Genomic DNA, 24,249 nt, shown 5'->3' on the forward strand with positions numbered 1-24,249 from the left:
AGTTGAAAAGCAAACTTCGGACGTTATTTATACAAAGAAAAAATAATTGTTGTTTGATATTTACTTAACTTTGTAATTTAATATTAAATGTATATCGCGATTAAAAAGAAATATAAACGAGAGGCCCAGACGGGGTTCGAACCCGCGATCTTCGGTTTACGAGACCGACGCCTTACCACTTGGCCACTGAGCCTTAACATCCAACGTGGCTCAAAATAGTCATTATTTTCAATGTCAACTCGCCATTTCAATTTGCAATGCTTTTCTGACTCCCCTGCGAGTCAGAATTTATATTTCAGTGACTCAGAGTCAATGATTCTTATAATTAGTTAATTTCTACTCAGTTGATTCATATTTTGCGCTTACAAATGTAGATTTACAAAAAACTTTATAGTCAAAAAATACAAACGAACTGGTTTGACAATATAAACAATGCCATTCTCGTTCCCAGGTGGTGCCAAAATAAAAATACAGTTTTTCTTTGGTCCAAAACTCCCTAACATTTCCTTGAAAAAAAAACTCGTGCAGAAACTAGTGAGAAGGTTGATTCGGGAATCAGGAGCTAGATTTTCCAGAATTAAAACTGTGATCACAGTTTAAGGATATACCCAAGGTTTTTAAAGATGTCTTCAGAGTCGGGTACTCAATATTGTACCAATTAGCCTTTTTAATTCAAAGTAAACTACGCCCGTTGGAGGTTCGCTCGGTTAAAATTACAGTTGTGGCTCGCGCATTACATACTCTAGTATTAAATAATGAAAGGATCATATTTTTTAGGACAACATTGAACTGGATTTAATATGTGTAAAATATTGTAAAATACAGTATAGACATTAAAATAACTCCAGTCAAAAATAGTTTCACGTTACAGTTGTCAGTATGTCAGTCACTTGTCAGTATGTATAAATTTAATATGTATGCTGTAATGCCTGAATGTGAAATAAATATTTTTAATATTCGGTTGTGTTGGACATTTTAATCTTTGCTAGTATCCCTTTTCTCCTCATACTTGACCCTGCAAAATACAAGACGGATCATTATCTCATGTATTAATATACGACTCGAAAAGGAGGGGCATCGACAGAAAGCATCGACATGTAATTTTACCACAATAACTAGGCCTAAGCCCTAGCCTAGGCCCAAATCAGTGAAATCAGACCTCAGTTATTACAAAATAACTGGTTTTAGACGTAGAAGCGAATCCGTCGTAAAATAGTCAATATTCAGTAGACCAATGGCTAGAACCAATTGTGAATTGTTCTACATATTCTTTAAGAATAAAAATAATAAAAACCTTGTTTTGATTAAGAATTGCGCCATTCCAACAGCTTCAGGGTTGCCGCTTATTGTAACAATTCTTTCTCCAGAACCGTCTGTTTCATCAGCGATCTTGATTGCTGCTCCTGATTTACTCCTAAAGTAATTGAAACGAAATTCTCATATTACTCTACAAAGCATGTTATACTCGGGATTCACGTCCCAAATTCACAAGCAAAATACAAAGTCACTGACTGCAAATATAAAACTTGTGGGTATAAATATAAATTGTTTTAAAAAAAGTTTACGAACATTTACGAACTTTTCATCGAATTAGGCTTATTACAGAGCCGAAACTGTGAGAACGACCATGCACTGATGCAGGGCAATGCAAACTGGACCTTGGTTGTCAGAAATGCATCACTGGGTATTATTACCTAATTTCGCTGATTTTCGTTCCACGTTTGCCAATTACACCACCTGCATACTAAAATAGACAGAAATAATATACAATAAGTTAAATCTACAAAAACAAATATGTCGCATAAACGCCAAAATATGTACGACGGACAGTTAGAAGATAAAAGGTTAGAATATGAAGGTGTATCACGATAACCGGGTCCTGATGGTTACCAGACCAGGCAATCCCTGCTAGGGTCATAAGTACAGTACAACCCACTGGTACAACAACAGATTATATAACTGTGGTACAACTGGATACAGTCCCATGCTGCTTGTACTTACTCGACTTGGTATTGCCATTGTTTCTGTCATGTATTCATCATAGTCCTCGCTTCTTTTGCGTCTTCCTAATAACAGAAATAAGTTAAATGATGCGCAATACGATTTCATCAAAACGCGAGGGTATAATAATGAAGTCATGCTGCAAACCGCCAGCTTCTTACAACTAAACAGCTCGGTATCTTTGTGAAAATTGATGCACCCAAATATTTCGTTTCTTCACATAATGTAAATATTGTAGAACGGAATATCTTACTTGAACTCGAGTTTCTTGACGAGTAACGTGATGGCTCCCTGCCTCGCTACAAATTTTATAAACAAAAAAAAGCAATGTGATGCCTGATGGATATGGATAACATTACCCAGGAAATTACTTTTTCCAAATTTCCTTCCTATGTTATACATCACGTCAAGATGAAAAGAAGTGATGTGTATGGTAAACTGTATCTATATACCTTATTATTAGAAGAAGATTAATCAAAAAGAATAACTAGTAATGGTCCATGAACTGGTTCAGAAATATATACCTCATAATGATCTCTTGTTTCAGAATAATCTCTCTCAGATCTACTTGGCCTGTTGCTGTGGTAATTTTGCGGATAATACGGATCAACATGACCACGAACTGGATACTAAGAAATAATACAAAACACTTATGAGTAATAAAATATTTTGTAATAAAACAATAAGTCAAAGAAATAAAGAAGAGTTTACAAAATGGTGGTCACTATCATACTACCCTTCATATGCATGATTACAATTAACATGTACTACACTGCATATAGACTGAAACCACATTCTTTTGTGCACTGCTGGGATATTAAATAGGCAATAATAAATACAGCTTACCTCAACCATTATTTCACAAAGAGATTTCATACATAAATTTATGTTTTCTGGTTTTCCTAAAACGTTTTCCAAATTTGTTGAATAGGTCTATCCATGGTCATATGGTAGGAAGAGGTAATGTATAGTCTAGTTTAGTTTTGTATACCTGATAAAGTTATCATTCTCTCAGTTGACATTGGTAAAGGATCAGTAGCTATCTATAAACAATGTTGAACACTTGAACATATAACAGCATTGAAACATCACCACAGTACCGTAACGTACAATTTAATAAAAAAGCTGGCGATGATTGCATATTTGCATAAAACGTTACGGTGTAACATTTTGGCTAGATGGCACTAATCCTAGACCTAGCTGCTTTGGAAATTATACTTATAAAAATGTTACCTGAATATGTGCTCCAGATTTCTAAAATATAAAAATGTGAAGTAAATAGAGTGGTACATATAATATATAATAATAAAAATGCATATAACTCAAGTAAAAATTTGCAAAACATTAGACTACTGCAGAGCTTGTTATCACACATTGCATACATAATTCATGGTACAAATGTTGTAAGAATATTTTTATTATTATATCAATATATACTGATAAAAATAATATCTAAATTAAAATACAGTCAATTACATAATATACCTCACGAATTAGCTTAATCTTTGATCCACCGGAACCAATGAGTGAACCACACTGACCAGATGGAACCATGAGTTGAAAGGTTAGAGGAGTGTATGATGATCTGTCATTGTTTAACAAGTTCTAAATAAAAAAAAACATATCAACAAGACATATTACCAAAACCAAATATCCACATTTAGTGTCAGTCCATTTATTACAAATTTTTATTATAACTTTAATTTAATTAAAATTTCTGTTGTTTTTCATGTTTATTATTTAACACACAAATATATTTTTAAACAGTAAACCCAAATAATATAATGTGGACATATCATATTGTACATGGTGCCAATACAGTAAAACATTATGGAAAATATCAGGGAATCATTAACACACTGAGCAATGAAACACTTACTTACACAACAATTTAAATGATGATTCTTACTTATTTATTTTATACGTACATGTGCCAGTGGTTAAGGGGAAAATGATAGGGGTGGAATAGGTTTGTAGCTTGCCAACAGTTTACACAATCAAGATGTGGTGTAAATTGTATTTTCCATGGATTGGAAGGTATTATACTGTACATGCATAAGTAAAGGTGGAATACAAAATTGTAAGGCCACATGTATTGGATGAGGAGCCAAGGTTGAAGCACACGAAGAGGTTTTGTTACCGGTAATGTCCAATAAAATGCAGAGGTGGATTTAACAACAGTAAAAGTAGGTTAAATGGAATGGGAATGCACAATATTGGCTTTCAAAACTCACTGGGTTTCAATAAATTGGCTATCAAATTGGGTTTCAGTGGTCACCAAAATGGGTTCACATAGCTTGCTGCAAGGTTAGGGTTTGGCTTAGGGGGGATAAACAAAACTACAATTGACCATGTAAGGAGACATGGATAATTTGGAGGTACATCAAGGAATAGTATACCATCTGACTGTTGCAGTGCACAAGGTATTAGAAAGGGATGGTCTGGTAATGTAGGTAGGAAAGTATTTGTAAAGGGTCCACACTCTCAGAATGGGGGTTGCTGTGAATGGAAAGAGTGGAAAGGGAGAATATCCATGGTGGTTAGATATTATGTAAGGTGTTGCATGTTATGTAAATGTTGGGTGCATTAATGGAGGTGATTGTAGGTGGAGGGATTGTGGTGATAAGTATAAATAGGAGTGGACTGAATATTTAGTGCCACTTTTCTAAAAAGAAAATATTTTGTTTCATTAATTTTCAATTTGATAGTAAAAGTCTGAGTCCTATTCAGTAGCATTAAGTTACCTCTTCAATGGTTGTTACAATCAATTTAAAAGCAGACATTATATTGTTGACAGCACCAGTTACAGAAACAACTCTAAGAAAATTAATGACAATAAAAAATTACTCACAAAATTAGTAACTTAGCACAACACACTTATCAACAAAATCAACAAAATACCTCAAATTACACCATTAAATTTCAATCAGATTATTGTTCAAGTGTTTAAAGATGTATTATACCTTTCTTTTGATGCATTGTCACTTATATTAATGATAGCATCACTCTAAAGATAGGACAAACATGTGTTTACATTTCATTGAAATCATGAATGCCTCGCTACCACACTTTAAATTTGTCTCATTTTTTAAATCTATTAGTAGATAAGGTGCATTTAGGTGAAATGCTGTTTAAAGAAAAAGTCTTTTTAGTAGATTAATCAAATGAAAGTAATATTTTTTAAATGTTAGTTAGTCCTACCATTGCATATAATATAGCTACAGTTACATAGCACCAAACAACTTACAGATTTCCTTAAGTTTTGTATTGTTTGTCCACCCTGAAAATTGGCAATTAAGTTAAGCATAAAGCCTTTCTGTACTCATTAAAAGTTAAAATCGTAAAAAACGTTTACCTTTCCAATTAATGTACCAGCCTCCTGAAACAGGATATTTAAAAAGCATTTAGACTTTAAGTTTATCAGAGGCTAAGGGGCTTGTGTCACCATTGGCATTAAATTAAAGAGCTCCTTGTGTATCATTGATATAATGCTATGTTTATACACATAGATAGATCTCCCTTGTGAAGTATGCATGTAAGTTTGTTTAAGTAGACAAAATATACAGATAAGTTGTCTTGACAGATGATCTGTCTGTTTCCTGTGTTTGCACAAATGTATGATAACCTGACACCAGCAGAGGAATAGTCTCTTGAGACATTCTAATAAAATACATCTTTTTAAATATGTATGCTTAGCATGCACATAAACTGTGTCTGCACATTCATTTGGTGGCTACTTTTTTTAAAATGTCCTTGAATTTAAACATTCTAAATGCCACACAGATAATCTTTATTAAAAACAGTACTGTATGTGATTGCCAAGTGTTTGACATTCCTCTCACAGTGTATAGTACCACCAACATTCTGTTAAGTAATGCGATGAAACAAACACACAGAAAAACATATTGTGCCATTGAAACTCTTCAAAAGTCTAAAAAGTTAAGCTAGTGATGTCTAACCTTGCCATTCATTAAGAATCTTAGCGTCAGTATTTCATCATCTCGGTCTGATTCAGACATCATTCGCGCTTTCTTTCTTCTATCACTCATTCTATGGTGAGAAATTCCTTTTTAAAAGCTTTAAAAGGTCTTGGTATTTTCGCGATAACGTACGCGCTATCTTTTTTTATTATATTAAATATTAGTGCAATAGTATTTCCTTTATAGCAATTTAGAGATAGCGCAAAATATTTCAATAAAACCACAGATAAAATCATTTTTTAAATACCATACTATTTTATAAAATTCGTGGCGTCTTTACGTTCACGCCTGCGACCACATTTTAAAAATATTAATATACAGAATACCAGAAATAAAATCACATCCCACAAAATAATGACGTTAAAAATTTTGTCAAAATCGTAAAAATCGTAAACTAAATTTCTAGTATATATTCAATAATATTTTTACATCGGGGATATATATTCCTACCTCGGATATTTGAAGGTTCTTCAGACGTTCGAGGCGAAACGATTTTAAGAAGAAAAAGATTCAGAAAGAATAAGGAAACGAAACAAGAAAAATCTACACTTCAATTGAATTTTTTTTAGGCTCAACAAATCACATATTCTCCATTTGTCCACGTTGATCGATTTATTTTATATTTATTTTTTAATATTTTATTTCTTTGTGGTGGAGTAATCAATTCTCGAACCTTGTGCGACAAAATTATCCATAGTGTACCCCTAATGTATGTAAAAATTATCCATAAAATTTGCTAGAATACTCCCAGATGTACATTAAAATACCTCATTATTCAAAATCTCCGAAAATTCGAAAATATCTCAAAGTATCAACTAGCCACGTGGCCAACCAATGGCAACCAACGGATAGACTGTATTTATGGCAACTTCCATAAGCTGTGAGAGTGTTCCAGTGACATTTATTGACGAGGAAGATGTCACGAAAAACTTCAGTCCTGCGAGAAAAGGTACCGATAGAAAAGATCTCACCTAAATGTCAAGAGGGCTGAGGGGTATAGGGATTCCTCTCTTCCAAATTGGTGCTTGGGGGGGGGGCACATGTCTCCTGTCCCTACATGGTTGTTGAATTTTTCAAGTGTTTTGGTAATCAGCCCGCAATAAAAGTGGGTTGCCCTTTGATTTCAATATTATGTAGGACTAAGATCCACAGGCAAAGGCTGTAAAAGAAGGATCCCAGATGATGACCGCAGATCTAGATATTTTGACAGTGTGACACTGGATGACAGCTCTGATGATGATGAAATTATTCATCCATCTGGTGAAGGTAATCTCATTATTGTATTCAGAGAATGATAACAAATGTGTCTTCAGAGTATGATAATTATTAATCCAACCTATGTAATTAGTTATTATGTCTACATATTTAATGCATAATGCAGCCCTTGTAATTTGCCTCAACACTCCACAATTGCAGAGGTAAATATGCCTCATCTGCTCCAACCTCCTTGCCCTCAGCAAAAGTCACCAATTTTGGCACCAAATTCAAGTCATATACATCTAAGTCAGAATATACATCCTATATTCACACCCTATATCTATTTTATATTTATCAAGCGGTACTGACCCAGACCCCTATATCAAGCCATGATGTCTTCAGCTTTCAAAACACTAAACGGAAGACAGCCTTAGCAAATGCTGGTTTGTATATAAGCTATACTATAGAGTAAACACAATAATGATATTGAAAGTGCTGTAATATTTTTATTGATGAAGTGTATTAATTCATTTTAATTCTAATTAATTTTCTAAAGTGTATGCATGTTGACTTTTTTAATCCTAGTTTAAGTTTTATCCCTGCCTTCAAGTTTGGTTTCTCTGAGTCAATACTATTATTTGATAATAATTAGTGGAGATGGTCTCAGACCAGTAATTTTTGTATCATTGATAGCATCTGAAGCTCGCCATATCAAGGAACCACAGCCTGTCAGGAAAGGAAACAAGCACAAATTAGGTACTGTATTTCTATTACACTCATTGATTAGTGTAGTTTCTACAAACAGATTTTTTTTATGTTTAAATTCCGTAGTATACTTATTAGGTTGTTCACAATTTATTACATATGCTAATTGCTGTAATAATTGTTCATTGCATTCAGCAAGTGAAGGTTCCAGTGAAGAAAGCTCTGAATATTCAAGCTCAGATGATCTTGATGATGAGGATAAAAGCATGTCAAAAGACATTGCTAGGTTAGGAAGAGCTTACAAAGAAATTTACAATGTTATACACACTGTATGCAATATTTAATTGCATGTTAAAGATTCAAGCTACATTCTACAGCTAATTCATATTGACTAAAGGTGAATTGGATATATGAACAGAAAATTTTAGAATTCATTGAAAAATTGAACTCTATTAGAATAATTAAATTTCGGTAATTTTCTAGTATAATCAGCATTAAATTTTGTTGTTTATTTTTTTTGCTTTTTGGACTATATCTTCTTTCCACTCTTCACTAATTAAGTAGCAGCTGACAACATAGTGGCATCTTACTGAGATCCATCTGCATGCAACCAATAGATTTCCACACCCTGCAGCCTTGGCTTTTATATATATATGCTCTTCTATCTATCTAGGGCCATCAATATGAAGGAACTGAATAATAATAACATGGTAAAATTAGTACTAAATTTATATTTTCCTACAGTATGTAAAACCTTATTGATTCCATTGTGTGTGAAAAATATATGTTGTTTTTATTGTGTACAGGAAGACATGCTTGATAACTATTTTCTTGCACATGATGAAAAGGACTGTCTTACCTCAGATAGAACACTATCAAGTCTTTCTATCCCACGAATGGATCAAGAGGTAACCAGTGCGTTTCTATTTTTTTCTCTTGTTTCATGCCCCTTCTTCTTTGTCAATGATTCCGCTCTCTATAGGTGAAGTAAAACCAAATGTAAAACCATGGCTAAAGTGTTTTGAATATATGTATTATTACAGACATTATCCGCTGTTCTTAAATCAAGAATTGGAGATCATCAAGATGAACGTCGTAAACTTTACGAGGAGTACAGAACGTATTTTCCCAAGTGGGCTTTTCAGTTAAGGTTCGTAGGAGTTTTGATAAGTTGGGAAGATTTGAAGGGTTAGTGTAACTTGAGATTACACCTGCAATTTTATAAAATATTCATATTTAGAAATGGATTTAACTTACTTCTTCATGGACTTGGATCTAAACGTTCCGTTATTGACTCCTTCCGGTCAACGATGCTCTCAAAGTCCGTTCAACTGGTAGTCAATGGATTTTTTCCAAGCATCACCGTTAAAAATGTGAGTTTTTTATCAGTTTATCCAGCGCATTTATTTGTAGTTAATGGATCCTATTATTTTAAAAGAATGCATATTCACAAAAAGTTGCATGTTTGGAAGTTGTAGAACTTAGAAAGAGGAATTAATAAATTTTTACTGTAAAATATACTTTTTGATTTTTTATAGATTCTTAATACAATAACAAACGATATTATTAACCATGATGGAACATTTAAAAGCATTATAGAACAGTGTAACTTTATTAAAGATTACTACAATGAAAACGACAGTGAGAAAATTTATTTAATCATCCATAATATAGACGGAACAATGTTGAGATCTAACAGTGTGAGTATATAGCATTTTCGACTTGAAGTTTATGTTTTTTATCATCATCACCTCCGCGGATTAAAGATAATTTCCTAAGTTTAGTTATTTAAGATAACAGGGACTCGACAAACTCCCCCCCCCCCACCACCATTATAATTTCCTCCCTGGTGCTACTGTTGGGAAACCCGAAGTTAATAAGTTTTTTGCTTTTCTTTTTTTTACAATGTAGACCCAAACCATACTTAGTTCACTGGCACAGTGTTCCTCAATTCACCTCATCGCGTCGATTGATCATATTCATGCACCTCTGAGTAGGTATACAGCGACATATTTAGGACGATAGAATGGGCTTTTATCTATGAGCGCTTTCCTTCAAGCGGGCAAAATTATAAAACTGCTGAAACAGAGAATTTCGTTGAGAATATAGCAGTGAAATTGCATTCCAAAGGAATCACTCTTACTGCATTTGTTGCAACTTTGAATTGGACATAACAAAATTATTTTCAACCCATATATAAATGCGTGTTGTATACGCACGTAGGTAAGACGTAAAGCTCACGTTTGAATAATCATTGGCATTGCAATCTTTTATTTCTATATAGTATGGGATCAAACTCAAATGGGTCGTTTTAGTTGGCTATGGTACGATGTCACAACATTTGAACCCTATACCGAAGAAACATCTTACGAAAATTCTCTACTAGTGCAGCAGTCAGGATCGCTGGCTCTCAGTTCATTGATTCATGTATTTAGAAGTTTAACGCCAAATGCGAAGGAGGTCTTCATTCTAATTGCCAATTATCAATTAGAATATTCAAAGGAGAGCAATTATGCTGGTATGTCGGGTTGCAAGTTAAAAATTGTTGCAAGTAAAGCACAAGTCAGTATTGACATAGATCACTTGAATCAGTTCTTTATTAAGCCTTACCGAATACGGTTGGTGGACCAGTTTATTAATTATTGGAAAAAAACAACATAATAGTTGATTTTTTTCTAGGAATGTCTTTCCATGATTGCTACACGAAATGTAGAGGAGCTTTTTTGGTAAACAGCGATGCAACATTAAGTGCACAATTGACAGAATTCCGGGATCATAAATTGATACGATCAAAAAAGGTTAGTTAAAATTCTAGCTGTTTGTCCCATTCATAGAAACTTACGTACAGCTTCTCCTACATTTGACAATCTGACGTTTCGGCCACAAATCCATGAATTTCGAGTATTAGGATATACATGCAGTTCTGCAGGTATCCCAGTGGTAAACAGTGAGTATTGATGTGACATCTCGGTATTACCTCTGACATTGCATCGACGCAGTTTTGATACACGTATTTTTTTACTTCTAGGGAACCGATGGTGTTGAATATTTACTTATTCCTTTGGACGACAATATCTTAAAACAATTCGTTGAAGATCAAGAAAATAACACATAATATTTTATATTTGTTATATTTAGTTTATATTTTTTAGTATTTATTTTTGCATGTACATATTATTATTACAGTATTACCTTTATACAGTAATTCGTCTTATTGAAAGTGTTTTGAATTTTGATCGATTAGAATGTTTTATGATTTCACCAGGATGGAAGGAACAAAGTTTTGGAAAGGTTCTGTTAGCTATTACGGTTGTTGCAAACTTCTGCACCATGAATGTGAAGTTGCATGACTTGCATCTAGTAGCTCAATTCTCACGATGACGAATATCTCGCATCATAGACAATCCAGAAGACATTTTGTCTTCTGGATTGTCTATGCTCGCATTTGGGAACGTTTTTTAGCCCAAGGAACTGAAGGCAATTTTTTAAGTCGGCTTTTCTACCGATGCCTGTCGGGCACGCATAACCAGATTTTAAAGACTGCTTCAACCGCAAGCAAAGCGAAACCTCGTAATGGAAAAAATAAATTTTGTAAAGTATATCCTAAACATATTTAGAATCCTATGGTTCCAATAGGCAATAACCTCTCTAATGTAACCTAACATGACGTATAAAACATTATGAATCGGGTGGTTGACTTGCTGTCACTATGGCGGCGAAAACAGCAAAGTAAAACTAAAACGAAATTGAGTTATATTTATGATAAATATCTCCATATAAACGTTTTCATCAGAGTCGCCTAAAACATGAGATATTCTCTGAAATAATGCCATCAGGAAAGGTAATGTATCATGTAAACAGCGTATATAAACCCTTTGAAATTTGGACAGACCTTACCGACTATTTTAATATATTAAAGTTTATATACAATCCACTATTAAATGCAGTATTAGAATAGTAAGTCAGTTGTATATAGTTTGTGTGACCGGGACAGTTGTGTGAAATGTGACAGTTTATAAAACTGAACTTTTCAGAACTGGTTGGTTTATATAAAAGTGCTGAGGTCCATTATTTACATATGTAAATTATTTAAATACAAGTACAAGAAATGTACTTCAAAAACTGTATTTAACCACTAATGCTAACAAATTGATTTGAGGTTCAAATTGAATATCTTTTCTCAAGAACTTGTGTGTCATCACTCTTGCTGTGCCATATATGGGTGCACAAGAGGGTGAGCAGGTCCTTACAAATTGCCTTGAAATCTGTGAGTGGGATTCTTGGCAAAAATAGAAAATAATGGATATATAATATATAAATATATATATATATATATACTACTTTATAAACAGTGATGCATATTACTTTTTAGAGAAAAAGTAAAGAAGACACATGGACCGAAAAAGACTTGACTAATGCAATACAGGTTTGTTTGAAGCATTTTGATGTTTAGATAATTGTTCATCAGTTGTTAACTAATTTATAAAATATATTTATAAGTAAAATTTTTCACTAGTATGTACACTTTTGAACAATCATATGAATACAATTTTTAGCTACATGAAAATGTTTCTACTGAGAGGTCATTTAATGAACATTGTCATATATACCATTCATATTATTTAAACTGTAATTTGTTGGGTGTAGCATTGGAGGTAAGTCACCTCATGACAACATGCTTTACTAATATTTTAGGGTGAAAAACCAAGAAGATCGAAGGATGGAAGAAAACAAAGGGAATCAAGAGATCAACAAGAGAACCATCATTCAACAGAGAGGAATGAAGAAGATAGAGAAAGGGTTTGCTAATTTATTTTATTTTGGGACCATTGATTATGTTATTAATATTAGTGTAAACCAGCTCAAAAACAGATCTCTCTTTTATGAAATAACCCCCTATTTTAGCCTTCTGTCTCTTATAATGGTATTAAGACACTTTAACATGTGTTTTGTTACAGGACCGAAGGCGACGCAGGTCAGAGAGGCATCGAGAAGATGAAACATTAGATGTGGATGAACGTCAAAGAAGTCATGATAGAGAAACAAAACAGAGACACAAGGAGAGAGAAAGTGGCAGTAGTGAGAAAAAGGATAGGAGGCAGAAGGAAAGAAACGGAGAGGAAGAGCATGATGATGACAGAAGAAAACATAGAGATAAAGAAAAGAGCAGAAGACGTAGAGAAGATGAAAGAAACAGGGAAGAAGAAGATGAAGGTGATGATAGGAGAAAGCAACGAGAAAAAGAAGATAGAAGTAAAGAGAAGAGTAGACGACATAGAGGTGATCCTGATGAGTCAAATCATGAAAAAAAGAGAAGAGAAAGAAACAGGGAAGACGAGAACAAAGATGATGACAGAAGAAGGCATCAAGAAAAGGAGGAAAGAGGTAAAGAGGGCAGGAGACACAGAGAAGATCCTGATGAGTCGAACCGTGACAGGAAACATCGTGATGATAGAAAATACGAGAGACGAAAAGACACGGAAGAAGACCATGAAGCAGAAAGACAAAGAAATAAAGATGAACGAAGACGCGAAAAACATCGAGAGGAAGGAAGCAACGATAAAGAGAAGAGACGAAGAGATAGAGAAACAGACGAACAACATCGAAGAAGGGACAAAGATGAACGTCGCAAGGAGAGACACAAATCACCAGATGATCATGCCAGGAGTGAAAAAAAGAATGAAAGAAATAGACGTGTGGATGAAGATGATGACGATGAGCGAGAAAGAAGGAGAAGGAAACAAGAGAGAAGAGAAGCAAGAGAGAAGAATAAAAATGGTAATGATGATGATGATGACAGAAAAGATAAAAGATCTGAAGATGAAAATAAACGAAAACGACGTGAAGATGGAAAGAAAATGAAAGAACGCGACCTGGTATGGTAGATAATATTTTGCGTTGATTTTCATTGATTTCTCGCCATCGTTTTTCTACTGTCATCACTTGAATTTTCTGTACCAATTATGTAACGCCTTATTTCAGGGACTGTTCATAGTTTCATAGGGTTTGTAGTACAGGGAGTAACATTTATAGGTTCGCCATGTTACTGATGTGTGTTCACTTTTGTTGTAATTTTAGGATGATCAGAACGAAAGGTATGTTGGGCGTTTTTTTATTTAAACTAATGTTCAATACTCATTTGTGGAAATAAACACAGAACTATACATATGTAAATAAACATTCATTGCCCACAGCCCAAAATTGAGCTTCCACCATTTACTAAAAGAGTGAAGGTGTTGAGACTCCTTTACCCTTTTAGCTAAACAACGCTCAGACAGCATAGCCCTCGATACAAAAATATCAATGTAAAACTATTGCTAAATAATAATCTCAATAATTAAGTTATATTCTACCATTCTTTATAGAGGAATCCATGCACTTCTCCAACGTAATGAGGTGTATTTAACTAGTCATGTTATGTCTTATTATTTTTACTATTTTTAAAGGTTAAATGAAGATAAAAAGGGTTCAGAATTAAGGAAAAAAGAATCTGCAGGAAAGTTAGAGGTGCGATTTTAACTTATTTTGCGCATCGGTCCAAAAATATACAAAATGATTCAACGTTCACACCCAATCCAGCTCTCCATTTTTTTGTAATTTAGTAAATATAAGTGCTAGGCATTCTTTGATGTTAACACTTGCCTGGATATTCTCTCTTGTTTGCTAACTAAACACATCTGAACACCTCATAAGCCTTTTGCTATATATTTAGAGCAACGGCAAATCACTCACCAATACGGTTGAAGTCGACGATGAAATCCCAAATGAAGATGTTTATGATGAATACGAGGACGATTTCGAGGTCTGTCGTAGAAGATATTAGAGTCGTTCAAAGCCAGATGCATTTGACGTTAAATTTGTGCACACTCCATATTAGGATTATGAGGACGACTTCGAAGACGAAGAAGAAATGGAGGAACAAGAGAATGGATATGAACAGGTTAGTAGCTATATATATACTGTATGTCTAGGAATCCACTACTCCCTAATAATTAGTACTCCTAGTAGTAAATTATCCCTTGAGATATCGGATAGTAGGCAGCATGATAGCTTCATTGTTTTTCTTCTTTTTTTTAGGATAGAGGGAAATTGTTAGAGGTTGGTCAACTCATATGAAAATTTTGCGAAAAAAACTTGCAAAAAACTTGCAAAAAAATTTCTTCTTTATCGTGTTATGTATTATTTTAGATCTTCGAAGCAATTAATGCTGAAAATGACGACGTTAGAAGGTCGCCTTTTCAACAAAAAACTGTTGAAGAATCAAGAGAAGAAGAGGTAATACGTAAATAAATATAACATTGAATTAAAGAAAATGCAGAGACTTTATGTTTCCTACAAGCTATATTAACTGAGGATGTAATAGTTAAGAATTCACCTCTCACAATTTAACAACAGAAAGAGAATCACCATTCATATAGCTTCTTCTCAAAGTCAATGTTCTCAATGTGTATAAATTTATTTTATAGACAAGCAAACCTGTAACTAAGTCATTAAAATCTGAGCCACACGGAAGGATAAATTTCTTTGCTGCTAAACAAAAACACGTTACCGAGTTTGTCGCGTCAAAAACAAAAAAACGAGCTCAGGTGAGACTGGAACGCGATGAATTTTGGGATTTAAATAACATTAAGAATTGTTGCTGTGTGGGTTAAGAGATATTCGATCCGTTTTTTCGTTTAAATTGTTAGTCGTCAAAACGTAATCAGTTTAAATTTACGATACACCTGGCTAGTCATCACCATCAAGTATCGTGTTGAAATTTATTTCAATTATTTTACTGCAATCTTTATGAGTGTTTTTAATGCAGGAATTGCAAAATCTTATCGAACTTGATGTGGCATCCTATGATATTTTCGATCTACCTCCACTCAATGAATACGAACTGTATATAAAAAGTTATGGTCAGTCTGATTCTAAGCAGGTGAGAGAATTTCATTACTATTTAACTAATATTGCTATTATGTGAAATGCAGAATATATGCTGGATTTCCACTTGCAGAGAAATGGTTTGCTGGCGAAATATTTCTCAAGTGGTAATCCACTCAAAAAGTTTTGCAAAGTTAAGAACATTAAAAAAAATATTTTGACAATACAATTTCAGTGTAATGCAAGGTGATAATTCCTACGAAAAATAGGCTGACATCATCTTGTTTTTAGTGCAAATCTGAAAAAGATTGCTGGAACATAACTCGCAAAACTTGTTGCATTGACACCTCTTTCTTTCTCGCGCAGGGAAACTTTATTGCGAATGCAACTCATTTATTTAAGTTTATTATTTTGTAACGTTCCAGGCTTACGTTCAGTGTCATGACGATATTGTTGAGAAAGAGATGCAGACTGAAGTAATTGAAATGTCCACAAAATGGACTCAATATCCTCCGGATGATTTTAAGGGTTGTGGAGGTAAATGTTGTCATATAGATCATCGCTATGAATTTTCCTGCATCTTTTAACGTTGTTTCTACCCCTGTTTGTCTCTTTTTATTTTGGTGCAGACGATACTGAGAGTCGTGAAGGAGATGACTTGCCAGAAAGCGTCTTCACGCCTCATTCTGTTGACAGTGTCAGACTAACAAACTTCCTCCAACAAGCTGGACAGGTAGTGCATGTACAGTACTTGTTAACCTCAAGTGTTTTTACACTTTACCAAACTATTAACACACATTAAAGTGCCTTCTCCCTACCCAAATTTAAAAGGTATTAGAAAATGGAAAGGTGGATAAGCTGAAAAAAACCCACTCAATAACTGATCTCATTCTCTTTCACTTGATGTATACCACGATAGTTGAAATATTGTAGCATGTATTCCTTACGTAGCTGCCTGAGTCATACAAAGTTCTTTTTATACAGTACATTTAACTAACGTGCAAGAGGTATTATATATACTATTCATAGTCTGCACAGTAGGTGCAATAGTCATGCGAAAACAGAAGAATGTTTGGACTAAATTTTCTTCCCTAGGTGTGCTTGATTTTGTTGGAAGAAAAGAACTCAGCAACAAAGGAGTTAATGTTTAAAGAACGAAACGATCTTGATATCAGCGATGGTTGTATTCAACTCTCCAACAAACTTCCTTTTCTTGAAGGTAAGTAGTGGAAATGACTAGCTGTGTTGACTAGTTTGTTTACTACCTAAGTGAGTGAGTGGGTCTGTTTCTCTGTATGGACATGTGACGATGATTCTCCATGTCACTCCCTTCGCTGATTGTTGTTGTTGTTGTTTTTCATTTCTGCTAGGTCGACGTGTTCTGGATACGAAATTCAACTTGGTTCAAACACATTTACTGCTAACAGCTCATGATTGTGGTGAAGTTGAAACGAGTGAGGATAAAGATAGTAGTTTACAAGGAAGAGGAGTTGTTTGTTATTGGAATGTGAACGAGCCAAGTCAACCACAGAAGTAAGTTTAGTGCCAAGAAGAGCGAGGTTTCAAGTTGTCTTGCAAATGCTTGAATTATATGTTCATTTAATATTATTTAGAATATTGTATTGCGAGTCTTCACCCAAGTCGTGTTGTTTCAGTCCTGTCAAATCATCGCTTGTGTTTGCTGGTTTGGTAAGAACTAACTACATATAGTTATCAACGATTAAACTTAGTTTAGTAATTTCAACCTGTGAACGCCTCTATCCAGGTATGTACTTGATTATTTATTATCTTGCTCGCAGGAAGATGGTTCTGTAGTAGTTTGGGATTTACGTGAATCCTCGTCTATTCATTCGACTATAAACAATAAAGACCGTCAATGGGTTATCCGAAGACCAACATTCTCTACAGGTTTGTCTTTCTATCGTTTCTGTTCCGAAATTTCCATTCCGTAGAGAATCAGTCACATCACTAATAGTCAGTCCCATCCATTATCCCATGCATCATCGTCCAGTTCCTTGCGCGTGTGATGTCGTATTAGAGCATCATTGCTGAATATTCTTTATCTATTTGTTAGCTGGTGTTTTGTCCAATGAAAATCACCTGACTCAAGTCCAGAAAATTCTCCCAATTGCTCATCCTGTGGACAGGTTGACGAATAATAAAAAAATTGAACTTGTTGATATACGTAAAGAATAATAACTTTAAACACACGTTTATATTTCCGTTTATTTTGTAGTGCTCAAGCTTTGTCGCGTTCTGCAGCTCTCCAAGGTATGTATAGCTATAAATACACTTTTCTTGTTGCCCAGATTACGTATTTTAATGGCAAATGATTGGACCAAACTCTGATTCATATCTTATACAAAATGACAAGCTGGGTTTTTTTCAGACGAACCTGGGGGTATGGCATTTCAGCTTGCGTCACTGGACGAAAATGGTGTTGTCAATATCTGGGTAGGACATTTTCTTCATAAAACTTTACACGGCACTTTATTAACTTTAGGCTGTTTGAAACTCCCAGCACTACAGCAGCAATTAGTGATGATCACACAATTTACTAAAACCACTTTAATTAAATGCGTTTCTCATGTATAGTTGGATAAAATATTTATACATTGCAGGTTGTGATTGAACTTGATAAACCTGATGAAGCTGGTTCTGAAAACGATCTAGGTTAGGAAGAGAGCAGTGGTCATGCAAGTGTGATTCTTTTGTAGCTATATCCTGTTTCCCAAGTATAACATTTAGTGCTTTATATAGGACTGGCTCCTGGTGGGAGAGTGAAACTTATCAAAAGTACATCAATTCAAGTTGAATCACCACACAGGTAAAAGCTGTTGCACTTTTTAAATAATTATATAATATATGTAGGTTTTACAATAATTATATATATCGGATGCAATAATTAAAAAATAGTATCTCTATTGAGTTTGTTGGTGCATGCATGGTACAGCTAGCGTGTAAGCTAAGTCTGGAGTTTTGGATACTCTTATTTACGAACTTATTGAACATTAGAATGCCTAAATACACGTATTGTGTTGTTATTCGCCTATTACCATCCATCATTCTATTTTAGGGAAATATTCTTTGGCTCTTCTGTCCAAACATCCGTTATGCAGTTTTCAACAATTGACCCAAATCATTTTTATGTTGGCACAGATAGAGTAAGTAATTCATACTATGATATATATTTTGAATATTACCTAACAGTGCCTTACATTTAAAAAAAAATTCAATCTAACTTTATCAACAGGGATGGGTCGTTCATTGCACCCGTTATGGGGGAAAAACGCATCCAAAAGTTTACCGACCTTTAACTGGTAAATACAATATAGTTATCGTATTCTAATGATATATTTTGTGTACATCAAATGCGAATTGAACTGCACTTTTTTTGTAGAGTCTTTTGTCACCATTTCCGCATTAGATGTTTCCCCTTGGAACATTCCATTAATGTTGGTGAGCTATTGATATATTATGGAAATTCTTTGATTCTTACTTTTTTTTCTCAGATACGAGCAATCAAACTACTTCGTTTTATATATCTCTCTCTTTTAATGCAACAGAAGAACGATAAACTGGGTAGCAATCCCAATTTTAGCTTTAAGACTGTCTCGATCACGCCTTTGCAAACAAACAACTCTTTACCACTCGTCTTCCGGTTCCTATATCATGCAACTTCACTTCTATAACGAAAAACAAGAGTTAAAGATTCTTTACCTATTTCTTTTAACTGTTTATAACGCATTCCAGGTTGGCTGCACAGATGGAACATTGCGTTTACATGACCTTCGAAAAGGTTCGTTTTCAGTTCTTGTAATCTGGATTAGTCGATTTGTCATAATTAGTAGATTCAGGTTTAGGTACAGATACAGCAGAAATACTCTGAACCTGGTGAATTCGTAAAATCCCTAATTTCTCTCGAAAGTTTCTCTTGTCCGCACAATGAGTAAATTCCCGTTGTATAGAGCATGCCATCCGGAGTTGGTCTGAGACAACACAAGGCCAAGCAATCGTGCAGATCATGTGGTCGAGAAGTCGCCCATCTCTATTCTTTGTTCTTGATGCCAAGTCGAACTTGTACATTTGGTAAGCCGGCATTGTACATTATATTAGGTACAATAAATCTTTATAATGCTACTCAGAACCGTTAAAAACACGACTTTGTTTTGCAGGAATTTGTTACAGAAAGATGGACATCCCGTAGAATTTGAATCGTTTAAGCGTGGGAAGTAAGTCTTGTCGTATCAGCTGTGACATTAAACTTTTCTTACACTAAAATTTTATTTTTCGATCCGCTGTTTCAGTTTCGAAATCTCCATCCAGTTGTAAAGACACCATACAATGTGACCATAAACCTTATGCCTTTCTTAGACTTTTTGAATTATGCAAAGTGAAAACAGTCGAACTAATCCTTTCTTTTACCTGCTTTTGTAAGGTTGCTTTTCTTCTCGTTGTCAAATGACTATGAATCTCTTGGTATTGGTCTTCCTGGGAGGAAATCTGAACTGGTTAGTAATTGCATGGGCAAATAAACCTACTTCCTTGTCAAACGAGACTAGGAGTTTAACTGCCCACAAAACGGAAAATAAAGTCAGAATGATTTTTAATGAGAATGAAAATGTATTGATGTTTAATATATGTATAGAGTTTCTAAGAACCTGTTGTCCTTCCTTTGATGCTAAAATTAGGCAATTGGTCAATTTTACAAAGTAATATTCGAGCATGGAGACGTATACCAGGAACTAAGGTGTTTTCGAAACTTGGAGGGTGTTGGTTAGATCTGTATAAAAACGGTCAACGAATGAATTTGTGTTGGCTTTGTTTTCCAAACGGTTACTCGAATGAACGTGTTATTGCATCCACAAAGCTTTGATTTATCAAAATCTCCTCTTGTAGGTCTTGAGTTATGAAGATGGTATGATTGAACTGCATCGTCTGAAAGATGAACTAACGAACGTTGAAGCCGATGAACTTGACCGATTCGCCTCATTTGTGGATTTGATGATTTGACTCATTGAGTGAAGATATACAGTATTTATTACTTAATTCTCTATTTATATATAATGTAAGTTATTAATCTATGTAAAATATGCTGTCCATACAGTATTTTTTTACTGTGTATATACTAATAATGTAACAAGTTTGTATATAATGTCGAAATTGATAAACAATCAATTTTAAAGCAAAAAATGGAATTACCGAGATAGAATAGTAAGCTGCCTCACATGCGACATGTGCACGTGCAGAAACGAGTGTTGCATGTGATTAAAAATAGTCAGATTTGCATCATTTTGATTTTTGAAATCATTTGGTTGGTTTTGTACTTTTGATTGAGAACTCAGAATAACGAAAAGGCAGAACTCAGCAAGATTAGTTGTAAGTTTTCTTAAGATGTCAAATTCTAGCCAAGAAGAGAAAATAAAAACTGCAAAAGAACAATTAAAGAACTGTCTCCATGCCTTACAACATGCGTCTACAGACAACGAAAAGATGGCTGCTTTATTGCTCTTTACTCATCTGATGAAGACAAATCAAGCTCTCGCTGTGGACGCAAATGAACTATTTCAGGCAGTCGATGTCCAATTTCTTGTTCGTCTGTTGAAAAGCACAAATGTGCCAGACGGTTGCCCTGAATTTATGTATAAATCGTTGGCCTTGAATATTCTCAGCAGTTTCACAGATTACGATATACTGTCACATCCCTTGCTGGTCGCTAATTTAAACATAGTTGCTGAAGTACTTGCTATGGATCGAGCCGTCCATGAAACGACTCAAATGTTAGACGATAGCATTGCAATACTTCTGGTGTTTTCTCGGAAGGCTGAGGGCTGTAATTACCTTTTGAAATCTAACTGCATTCCTCTCATTTGCAAGGCAATTATTCAAAACCCAGAGGTGCATAACTTGTTTGAAATTTCACGGGGGATTCTCGTGCACTTGCCAAAATGTTCCTGGCAAGCAAGTCATCCAGATCTTTTAGCAATATTGACATTAACATCCAGCCAGTTTGCAACAAACCAAGATCTTGTTAAGTTTTCAGCCTGCGACAAACTGTTGGCCCTACTGACAAGCTTATGTGAAGCTCGACTTGATGCAAAAAACAGTGAAATATTTACATCCAAATTAACGGACGAAATACAACATGGTCTCAATGATATTCTCCAATCAAGATGTATTGCTACACACAAGTACATTGCAATACAGATCACAAAAGCAATGATTGAATTACTTGGATTAGAGTGGACAGTCATTAGCACTAACGAGAATATGGTGCTTGACATGAAGAATACAAAATTCTTGCTGCTAATATTAAGCATTATTGAAGTTGAATTATGGCTTATTCTTGATAATGGTGAAATTGATTTAAGATCTGATTTCATTGTTTCTTGCTATGTCATTTTGGAAAAAACCATTGAATTCTTGATTTGCGACGAGGAACATGATTGGTCATTTAGCAATGAAGTCATCATGAAAATACACTTGTTGCTCACTGAGACATTTGACCGCGTTATTCATTTTCTTACTCAGATTGCATCTCAAGATGAACCAACTCAGTGTTATAAAAAACCTATTATCATAGCAACGGTCCGCGTGCTGTGTGTCTGGTTGTCTGAGGAGACAAATGCATTGGCAGATAAAATATCAAAAGTATTACCAATCCTAATAGAATGGGCAAGATTAGGTCAAGATAATACAGGTAAGGATCAGGTTACCTTCCTCACCTCATTGTCAGATGGCCTGAATTATTTTGGTAAAGTAAAACTAAAATTTCTCTATTTTTTATTCAACTAAAATATGTAAAACATGGTCTTTTTATATGCTTTGCAGTCACTCTAGTGAATAATATCCAACCAACTCCTTTAACACCCTATAAAATGATTAATAACTAACATTTATGCTATTTTTCTGATTGTCTTAACCAGGTGAGGATGACATTCCCACAAAAGGAAGGATGCAAAATGAAATCCTCTTACACCTGCTCCCACCATTATGTCACCTCTCAGCAGATGAAACATTTTGTGGGATCCTCATTACAGAAGGTTGCCATGTCCTACTGGCAGACCTATTTCAACAACTTTGGCAAACACAGCAAGCTGAGAACAGTGACCATGATCCTTCCAATCTGATTACCCTGTGCAATGTCCTTTTAAATATCTCAGTATTAGAGGTTGACCTGATAAAAACAAACAGCATGTTTGGACAAACTCTAGAGTGTATTATGATTGCAGTCCCAAAAATAGTCAACTTGAACTGTTTCACCTTAACTGCCCATTTCATCCTTCTTGGCCTAATACTTTTCAGGCACAGAGTCATGCAGAATAATTCACAGTTAACCGTTATTCAGAAGAATTTTATTTCAAATTGCATCAAGTTTCTTAAGCAAGTCCATGTATCTGTAACAGGAGAAGAGAATGGTCAAATATCGTGGCATGATATCTCAGAACTCTGGTTTCTATCAGTGCAAAACCTTGTTGCATGTGCAAAAACGTTTGAGCCAGTTAAAACAATTCTTTTAAGTAGTGGTTGGCCAGAGGAAATTGAACTGTGGATCAAAACTAACAAAAGTCTGAAGCAAGACAATAATCATATACCCACTGACATGGAATCAACACTCCTGCCTTTAATCAACTTAAAGTAAATATTTTATACCGATTTCGACAAAGAATTCAAAATACGAAGTAAGAAATATGTATTCAGTCGTATGGTAAAGGACCGCGGACGATCTTCTCAAATCCGGCGGGACTCTTAGATTAATATCGACGCCCTTTGCCTTGTTTAAACGAATTTTCGTATTATTTGTCTATCATAATTTAAAGATCCCTTAGTAGGGTTAGGGTTAAAAGACTGTCACGACAAAAGAATCTAGACAGAAAATCGAATACTGGGGTTGCTACTTTACCTTACTTCAACATAAAGAGCAACATGTGAATGAAATATAAACGGGCTGACCTGTGTTTTTGCTCTCGAGACCAATTTAAACCCTTATCTTTATATAAATATAAACCCGACTAAGTTAAATTAGGACAGGTGTGTATACTTTTCTCTTTAAAATTTTTAATGAAGATACATATCCAATACATTTTCATCAAGAACGGCATAATACAGTGTGGGCTAAAAAATATCTATATTAAACTGCAAACACATGTTTTTTCTATACGCACTGATGGATCAGTATATCTTAACCAACGTGGTTTTCCTGTGTATTTTCAACGCCATATTCACGTTGAGTGGAATATTTCTCAATTCTATGGTTATAATCAGCTTTTTGTCGTCGTCACTACTTCGAAAGAAAACGTGTTACTTTTTGGTTTTTGTTCTATCCTTATGATCTCGCCGTGTCTGGTTTTAATCATCCAATACTCATATTTCATTCACTAGGATGGTTGAGGAAAGTTTTTAACCAGCACAATGATCAATTCATGCGTTACGTTGCCTTATTTTTATATTCAAATTCATTCATTGCATTATTGGGGATGAATGTTGAACGTTACCTCGC

The 24,249-nt window shown here is 34.6% G+C and overlaps 4 protein-coding genes and 1 non-coding gene across 5 annotated transcripts; 3 read left to right on the plus strand and 2 right to left on the minus strand.

The window, feature by feature from the left end:
• Positions 1 to 121: 121 nt before the first annotated feature.
• Positions 122 to 193, minus strand: Trnat-cgu. The gene has a single exon. It is a non-coding gene; the product is annotated as a tRNA-Thr (tRNA).
• Positions 194 to 785: 592 nt separating this feature from the next.
• Positions 786 to 6,647, minus strand: LOC114521072 (poly(rC)-binding protein 3-like). The gene is made up of 16 exons (XM_028541475.1): positions 6,432 to 6,647; positions 5,961 to 6,051; positions 5,357 to 5,380; positions 5,249 to 5,281; positions 4,965 to 5,008; positions 4,746 to 4,818; positions 3,487 to 3,606; positions 3,235 to 3,255; positions 2,993 to 3,044; positions 2,848 to 2,903; positions 2,526 to 2,630; positions 2,255 to 2,300; positions 2,002 to 2,066; positions 1,695 to 1,744; positions 1,295 to 1,414; positions 786 to 1,015 (listed from the first exon to the last, which is right to left on the minus strand). The coding sequence occupies exons 2-16, from the start codon at positions 6,048 to 6,050 to the stop codon at positions 976 to 978; spliced, it is 939 nt and encodes a 312-aa protein (XP_028397276.1). The 5' UTR covers position 6,051; positions 6,432 to 6,647; the 3' UTR covers positions 786 to 975.
• A 124-nt stretch (positions 6,648 to 6,771) lies between these two features.
• On the plus strand, positions 6,772 to 11,041 carry LOC114517939 (origin recognition complex subunit 2-like). The gene is made up of 14 exons (XM_028537795.1): positions 6,772 to 6,930; positions 7,119 to 7,247; positions 7,538 to 7,621; positions 7,872 to 7,934; positions 8,079 to 8,169; positions 8,557 to 8,593; positions 8,690 to 8,791; positions 8,927 to 9,033; positions 9,124 to 9,256; positions 9,422 to 9,583; positions 9,795 to 9,876; positions 10,168 to 10,401; positions 10,563 to 10,681; positions 10,912 to 11,041. The coding sequence occupies exons 1-14, from the start codon at positions 6,843 to 6,845 to the stop codon at positions 10,996 to 10,998; spliced, it is 1,518 nt and encodes a 505-aa protein (XP_028393596.1). The 5' UTR covers positions 6,772 to 6,842; the 3' UTR covers positions 10,999 to 11,041.
• A 540-nt stretch (positions 11,042 to 11,581) lies between these two features.
• Positions 11,582 to 20,785, plus strand: LOC114544387 (WD repeat-containing protein 60-like). Its single transcript, XM_028563068.1, has 31 exons — positions 11,582 to 11,724; positions 12,256 to 12,309; positions 12,579 to 12,683; positions 12,842 to 13,759; positions 13,962 to 13,978; positions 14,330 to 14,390; positions 14,596 to 14,685; positions 14,761 to 14,823; positions 14,961 to 14,981; positions 15,072 to 15,158; positions 15,350 to 15,469; positions 15,691 to 15,804; positions 16,175 to 16,286; positions 16,379 to 16,482; positions 16,845 to 16,968; positions 17,120 to 17,282; positions 17,363 to 17,438; positions 17,549 to 17,657; positions 17,824 to 17,896; positions 17,986 to 18,020; positions 18,139 to 18,203; positions 18,371 to 18,422; positions 18,510 to 18,576; positions 18,826 to 18,913; positions 19,003 to 19,069; positions 19,150 to 19,208; positions 19,503 to 19,548; positions 19,718 to 19,838; positions 19,925 to 19,981; positions 20,188 to 20,260; positions 20,649 to 20,785. The coding sequence occupies exons 1-31, from the start codon at positions 11,710 to 11,712 to the stop codon at positions 20,760 to 20,762; spliced, it is 3,270 nt and encodes a 1,089-aa protein (XP_028418869.1). The 5' UTR covers positions 11,582 to 11,709; the 3' UTR covers positions 20,763 to 20,785.
• A 336-nt stretch (positions 20,786 to 21,121) lies between these two features.
• On the plus strand, positions 21,122 to 23,842 carry LOC114544492 (neurochondrin-like). The gene is made up of 2 exons (XM_028563142.1): positions 21,122 to 22,449; positions 22,676 to 23,842. Exons 1-2 carry the CDS (start codon positions 21,144 to 21,146, stop codon positions 23,389 to 23,391), a joined length of 2,022 nt encoding a protein of 673 aa, XP_028418943.1. The 5' UTR covers positions 21,122 to 21,143; the 3' UTR covers positions 23,392 to 23,842.
• Positions 23,843 to 24,249: the final 407 nt, after the last annotated feature.

Source organism: Dendronephthya gigantea, unplaced genomic scaffold (genome assembly GCF_004324835.1).
Source record: "Dendronephthya gigantea isolate DGI-Jeju-01 unplaced genomic scaffold, DenGig_1.0 000000F, whole genome shotgun sequence".
Lineage (NCBI taxonomy): Eukaryota > Metazoa > Cnidaria > Anthozoa > Malacalcyonacea > Nephtheidae > Dendronephthya > Dendronephthya gigantea.